At 37.3% G+C, this 7,962-nt stretch overlaps 1 protein-coding gene across 1 annotated transcript; it reads left to right on the forward strand.

Annotated features, from left to right (window-relative positions):
* Positions 1–1,028: 1,028 nt before the first annotated feature.
* LOC137652775 (zinc finger MYM-type protein 1-like) lies at positions 1,029–1,856 on the forward strand. Its single transcript, XM_068386181.1, has one exon. The coding sequence runs from the start codon at positions 1,029–1,031 to the stop codon at positions 1,854–1,856; it is 828 nt and encodes a 275-aa protein (XP_068242282.1).
* The last annotated feature ends 6,106 nt before the right edge of the window (positions 1,857–7,962 follow it).

The following is a 7,962-nucleotide window of genomic DNA, read 5'->3' on the forward strand; positions in this document are numbered from 1 at the left end:
CTTTGATGTCCTGCTGCAAGGATTCCACATGGTTTACTCAGCTTCCCTGGGTCCTCCTGGGACTAAGGACCACTCCTAAAAACGCCTTTTACATATCTGCAGCTGAAATAGTGTATGGCGAGCCGTTGGTCGTCCCTGCCGAATTTTTTCCTTCTGCAACCTCCTCCGACGATCTCCGGCGCATACGTCACGTCGGGAAAAAATTTACTCCCTGCCGCCAGACTTACAAGCCCCCAGCGAAGCATCACATACCGACAGACTTACACTCTGCAACGCACGTCTTCCTACGCAACGACACTAGCAAGCCACCGCTAACCAGGGACGTGCAGAGGGGGGGGTGGGGGAGGTGCAAGGGGTACCCAAGCACCTGCCCCTTTTGCTACTGTATTAAAAGTGCCCTTTTGAGAGGGATATATTTTAGGCTCGCAGCCTATGACGCCTATCTGTGCCAATGATAATAATAATAATAATAATAATAATAATAATAATAATAATAATTAATAATAATAATAATAATAATAATAATAATAATAATAATTATTATTATTATTATTACTACTACTATTATCATTATTACTATTATTATTATCATTATTATTATTATTATCAATTCTTGGATGGAGTATTTAACTCAGAAAGATGCCATGTTCTGCTTCAGCTGTCGTCTGTTTTTGAATGAGGAAAAGTACAGGGGCCCAGTAGCTTAGAGGACAGCTTTAGAGAAAATAAAGGAGCATGCTAGTTCAGAATTTCACATGATTGGTATGGCTCGATGGAAAGGGTTCCAAAGTCAAGCATTAGATATTGCTTTAAAAACAGCTAATCAGGAAGTACAAGTTGCCAGAGACAAAGAGAAGCAGAAAAACAGGGAAATTTTATGTAGGTTGATCTCCATTACTCTATACTTGTGAAGAAAATGTTTGGCAAGTATAACAGTATAGTTAAATTGCACCTTGATGTAATAAAAAAAAAAAAAAACAATACTGAAAAGACCCCAAGTGTCATTGCTTTCAAATAACATAGATGACATGCGTGGACAAGGATATGATGGGGCAGCAAATATGAGTGGAATATACAATGGATTACAGTCCAGACTCCAAAGACAGAACTCAAAGGCACTCTATATACACTGCCATGCACACAGCTTAAATCTAGTATTAGTAGAAAGTGCAAAATCAAGTATTCAGTTTGTAACTTTTTTCAGTTTGGTGGAGAAACTGTATACTTTTATTGCTAACTCTTCAAAACGGCATGCTGCTTTCATGGAGATCCAGAAAGCAATGTATCCAGAAGACCGCCCACTTGAACTCAAGAAGCTATCAGACATAAGATGGGCTTGCAGAGAGTCAGCTCCTAGAACCACGAGGAAGGTTATCCCAGCTCTGAAGCAATTTTTAGAAGAGATAGTGCAAAAACATCCTCCTGATGCATCAGCAGGGGATGCCTCAATATTGTTGCAAAGTATTAACTTTGAATTTCTTGTCCGTCTTGAGATTGCCACCCCAGTTTTTCAAGAAACTGCCTATACCTCTAATGTCTTACAACAGAAAGACTTTGATTTGGCTGCCTCCTACAGAACTGGGGATGGAGTGCTACAAAGTTTGAGAGGATTAAGAAATGATGAGAAGTTTCAGGAGATTCTTACAAATGATAAAGAGAGAGCTGAATCCATGGCCATCGACCTCCCTTCTGGGATTCCTGGACAAGGCAGAAGAAGAAAAATGCCTGAAAGATACAAGTATAGTGCTACATCTACTACTGAGGACCAACAATATCAATCCTTGGATGAGTACTACCGTATGAGAGTATTTTATATTTTTAGATACAAGGAACATTTAAAGGTGGAGACAACATAGCATGGGGTATCCTAAATGCCTTTCATTGTATGACAGTCCAAGATAACTGGAAAGATCCTGTGAATGAAGAGGCATTCAAGTTATTGCAAAAATTATGCCAGTTTTATGAGTTAGAAGAAGTAGATAAGCTACGGTTGGAATTAAATAATCTTCTATTACTTCATTTCCATTCCTGCCACAGAACACTGCAGCTACAAAGCTCAACCTGATGAAAGAAAACAATATCCAGGAGATATTGCCACTTATGCTTGAACTCTTAACAATTTATGCCACTCTACACGTCACAACTGCAACAGTGGAAAGGACCTTCTCCAAACTCAAGCTGGTGAAAACAAAGCTACGCAGCCTGTCCATTGAGGAGAGGTTTTCTGATCTTTTGTTGCTAGCAGTTGAAAAGGATATCACAATCAACAACAGTGAAGTTATCAGCATATTCAAAGAAATGGCACACAGAAGGGTTCTATTATAAATATAAAATGATAAGGTCTGGTTATTAGCCAAGTGTATTGATCATACTGATTGATTTTGGTGCAGTTATTTATGTAAAAGTAATATATATAATTTTTCTTTTGTTAAATATCCTAGTTCTACTGGTTGTCAGTACTGTAGATTTTATTTTCATAAAAAAACATTAGCCCACTGGTACCTATGATATCAGTCATGTTTATCTCTTTCTTGAATTATTAATGGCTATCTTAAATAAATTTGAAAGAATATTGAGCCGGTATATATTTAGCCTCATTAATTTCTATATTTTTCCCCTTTTTTTCACTTGAGCACCTGCCCTCAAAAAGTTCTCTGCACGTCCCTGCCGCTAATGCCCCCTAACACGAGCCCTTTTCTTTTGATCCGACACAGTCCGAAATCATTCCTACTAAACATTCGTGGAAAAGAAGACTGGGTCTTCATTGATCGTCTAAAACCTGCTTATCGCCTGTCAGATGACATGCCTACAGTTCGCCTCTCTAGATCAAGGCGCCCTATTTAACATGTACAGTGTGTCATTTTTAGGGGGGAGCCCTGTACCAACCGTGTGTCATACGATCGTACATAGTAACATTTCATTTTGTGTATATATTATGCTTGTATCTTCGCTTTCCCCTCGCACTAACAAGGACCTGAAATAACATGTATGTTTTTCTCACCGTTAACTGTTAACCTGTGCGGTGTCGGTTGAACAGGAAATTTCCTGTTGCATTGAACCTGAAATAACGTGTCTGTTTTTCTCACAGTTAACTGTTACCCAGTGTGGTGTCGGTTGAACAGGAAATTTCCTGTTGCATTGAGTTTTTGTATATAAAGGCGAGTGTTCTGTAATAAAGTTACTCAGTTGCTTTCATCCTGCCTCTCCACAAAATTGGCTGGTGCACACTATCAAAAGCTTCTTCATAGTCCACAAATGCCGTCAAAAGTGGATTTCTATATTTTACACATTGCAATACAACATGTTTTAAAATTAAAATTTGGTGAGTAAAATTTCTACGTTTATTTTTTTTTCAAATCATGATTATTCATCTCAGCATTTCATCAATCTTTCTCTCTAATCTCGTTATAATGAGCTCACCACATATTTCCATGATAATTGACGCAAGTGTTATACCTTCGTGATCATTGAAATAAGTCAGATCTCCTTGTTTTTCTATTTTTACCAACATTCCTAGCTCCTATTCATCAAGTTTTGCCTGTTCACGCCACATTCTACAAAATAATGTACAAAGTATTCTGGAGTAACTGCATTTTCTACCAATATCATCTCATCTGTTGTTCTATCGTATCTAGGGGCTTTTCATCTCTTGAGTTTTTTAATGAAAGCTTCAGCGTTTAAACAAACTCAATTCAATCATGGGCACATCATGGCCTTACTCTGCTTCATGTATATCAGTCAAATTATTCCCTTGATATCTCTCATCCATAACCTCACTAATGTGTTCCATCTAATGTTGCCTTTCTTTATCATCATCTCCTACTTAACGATTCATAGTCCTCACCCATGTAGGTCTGTGTCCTCCAAATCTTCTAGTGCCTTGTGGCGCCAGTTAAAAGTTTGGTGAACTAATCTCTCATGGAGAGTGTAAATAGCCCACCCATCATGGCCTTACTCTGCTTCATGTATATCAGTCAAATTATTCCCATGATATCTCTCATCCATAACCTCACTAATGTGTTCCATCTAACGTTGCCTTTCTTTATCATCATCTCCTACTTAACGATTCATAGTCCTCACCCATGTAGGTCTGTGTCCTCCAAATCTTCTAGTGCCTTGTGGCGCCAGTTAAAAGTTTGGTGAACTAATCTCTCATGGAGAGTGTAAATAGCCCACCCATGTTGTTATAATAGATTCAACTCTCTCTTTGATGGGTTTATGCCTTTTTGTCCCCGTAGAGATTTCATTAATAATTCTATGAGCAATTCTTACACCATTGCCTCTCCCTGAATTCATAGCTTTGTCAGCCTCATCCACCTTCCTGTTAAAATATTCTCTCCAATAATTTCTGGCTTTTCGTTTGACCTCACTATCAATACTGGAGTACTTCGCATGCTCTAGCTTATAACTTTCATTACTTCATCGGATACTTTCAACTATCCCTTTCTATATTTATCTCTTTTTATAATATTTCACGTATCATTTCATATCCATGGTTTTCTCCATGTAACTACATGTCCCAAAACCTCACTACTAACTGACTGATATACGTTCTTAAAATTAAACCATTCTTCTTTAATTATCTGCTCTTCGTCTCTTAAAGACTCTAAAACTGCAAATCAATTCCTATATTCAATTGTAAAGGTTTCTCTGTGCTCATCTTCTTGAAGCTTAGTTGTATTAAACCTACGTACTCTATCTACATATATGTTAGGAGCTTTCAATTTTAATTTCAGTTTGGCAATGAGGAGCTGGTGATCACTACTAATATCTGCACCTCTATAGCCTCTTATATTTCTCAAAGTCCTCCTTTCCTCTCTCTCTCTCTCTCTCTCTCTCTCTCTCTCTCTCTCTTTCTCTCTCTCCTCTCTCTCTCTCTCTCTCTCTCTCTCTCTCTCTCTATATGCTCCTTTTTTATATGCAACTTCACCAAAACCCTAAACACCCATTACATTCTCTTTACCTTTGACAATTCTTTCCAACTTTAGCATTAAAGTCAACAATCACTATTTTCATAAATTTCCTTTCTTCAGGGGAATAATTTGGTGATGTACTGTATAGCACACTATAACACTCATATTGCACTGTTTTTATTAACATTTTGCAAGTAACAATCTACTCTTTACAGCTCTCTATTCTATCAATCACTTTTCTGCTCTTGGTGTCATCATCTTCCAACTTCATATGTTCTTCCTGGATATATAAATATATATATATATATATATATATATATATATATATATTATATGCTTGGTCTAATATCTCCTTACCAATCCCCTTACAACGAGTTTCACTTAAGGTCAGGACATCCTAACTTTATTCCATGAATTCATCCTCCACTTGCTGCAACACCAATTTTCAATTTTCCTTCAGTATTTATAAACCAGGATATTCTTAGGCCCCCATTACACACAATACATTCGATATCAAAAAACCGTTTTTGTTGATATTTACATTGATTAAAATCACGAGTATTAGTGATAGATATTCATCATAAATAGCTACGTGTTGCAAACTTACTGACATGTTATTATGGTGGAGATGTGTTGATTTTAATTCTATGAACAGATTACTGAATTCGACAAGTATATGTATAGTGAACTTGAAATGAACTTATATCTCTCTTGATATCATGGTTGGTAAGTGGCCCTGCTTGAATTTGATTCGACTCAAAGCTATAGGTTCTAATCTTTGATTAGCCAGAATGTATATCCAGTGGATATACATTTCGTAAGTTGGAAATCTATATTAAAATGCCATTGTGGTTGAGTTGATAAATATATATATATATATATATATATGTGTGTGTATATATATATGTGTGTGTGTGTGCGTGTGTGTGTATGTGTGCATGCACACACACACACCCACACACACACACACATATATATATATATATATATACATATATACATGTATATATGTATATATATATATATATATACATATATATATGTATATATGTATATATATATATATATATATATATTGTGTATATATATATATATATATATTTAATTATATTGTGTATATATATATATATATATTCCGTAATGGTTGTTCAATTTTTTTATGCAGTGGTGAAAGAGGTGAATGCTCCAGTGCTTGGTCGAGGATTGAAACTGATACACAGTCTTTATGAAAGGGAGGTAAATCAATGGTTGTTTGCCGATGATACTGTACTGGTTGCATACTCGGAAGAGAAGCTTGGTCGATTAGTGACAGAGTTTGAAAGGGTATGTGAGAGAGGGAAGTTAGAGTTAATGGTGGGTAAGAGTAAGGTTATGAGATGCACGAGAAGCGAGGGTGGTACGAGATTGAATGTCATGTTGAATGGAGAGTTACTTGAGGAAGTAGAACAGTTTAAGTACTTTGTTTCTGTTGTTGCAGCAAATGGTGGAGTGGAAGCTGATGTACGTCAGGTAGTGAATGAAGGATGCAAAGTGTTGGGGGCAGTGAAGGGAGGAGTAAAGAATAGAGGATTAGGCATGAATGTAAAGAGAGTTCTGTATGTGAAATTGATAGTTCCAACTGTGATGTATGGATCAGAGTTGTCGAGAATGACAGTGACTGAGAGACAGAAATTGAATGAGTATGAGATGAAGTGCCTGAGGAGTATGTCTTGTGTATCTCGTTAAGATAGGGTTAGTAACGAAGTAGTGAAGGTGAGAGCGGTTGTAAGAAATTATTTAGCAGCTAGAGTGGATATGAATGTATGGAGGTGGTTTCGTCACGTTGAGAGAATGGAAGGTGGCTGTCTGCTAAAGAAGGAGATGAATGCAAGAGTTGACGGGAGAAGTATAAGAGGAAGGCCAAGTTTTGGGTGGAAGGATGAAATGAAGAAAGCTCTGGGTGATAGGAGCATAGATGTGAAATAGGCAAGAGAGCGTGCTAGAAATAGGAATGAATGGAGAGCAATTGTGAAGCAGTTCCATTAGGTCCTGCTGCTTCCTCTAGTCACCTTGGTGGCCGCGGAGGTAGCAGCAGTAAGGGATTCAGGGTGTGAAACTTCTTTTGTGGTGGATAAATGGGCAGGGGGCCATGCCACCCTCGCAGTAGGCCTACCATCCAGACTTGGCTGAATCCTTCGTCAAGCTGTCCTCTAGTTTTGATGTCCCCTACCCTCCAAAACTAGGGGAAGTGCCTTGGATATATATATATATATATATATATATATATATATATATATATATATATATATATATATATATATATATATATATATTTGTGTAATTAAATACATAATCAATATTTTAACTACATTACGAAAAATAGAAACTTCCTCAATTATATCAAGAAAATGTCCTGAACTCGCACCCAAACAAACAAACATGTGAGAGAGAGAGAGAGAGAGAGAGAGAGAGAGAGAGAGAGAGAGAGAGGCGGAGGGAAAAGTGAAAGCAGGTAGTTAACGTGGATTTATACGACATTGGCACGTGACGTCACACTTTACCTCTGTCTCTCTGATTCTCTTCTCTGCTGTTACAGCTTCACCTTCAAAGTCATAAGTATACTCATTATTGAAACATACCTGCCAGTATTCAGGAGTTCTTTTAAAACAGTGGTTCTCAACCTTTTCACTACCCCGCCCCCTTTAGGAACAGCTCTTTCCTTCCACGCTCCCTTGCATCTATAGACAAATTTCACTCCCAGATTTAGAAATAAAATGAAAAAAATGGATTTTCAGTCCATTTACTAAGCATGAATTACATTAGTGAGATATTTGACACTGCTCTAAGCTACCAGATCTTGAATACATGGCTAGTGAGATATTTGACACTGCTCTAAGGCTAAGCTACCAGCTCTTGAATACATGGATAGTGAGATATTTGGCACTGCTTCTTAGCTACCAGATCTTGATTACGTGATCGAATGCTTGAGAGTGTACAACGTAAGTTCCCTTCAATGTTCAGGCAGTTTCTGTACTTAGTTTTGATAGCAATGAGCGTGGAAAATGCAGTT

Source organism: Palaemon carinicauda, chromosome 14, assembly GCF_036898095.1.
Source record: "Palaemon carinicauda isolate YSFRI2023 chromosome 14, ASM3689809v2, whole genome shotgun sequence".
Taxonomy (NCBI): Eukaryota; Metazoa; Arthropoda; class Malacostraca; order Decapoda; family Palaemonidae; genus Palaemon; species Palaemon carinicauda.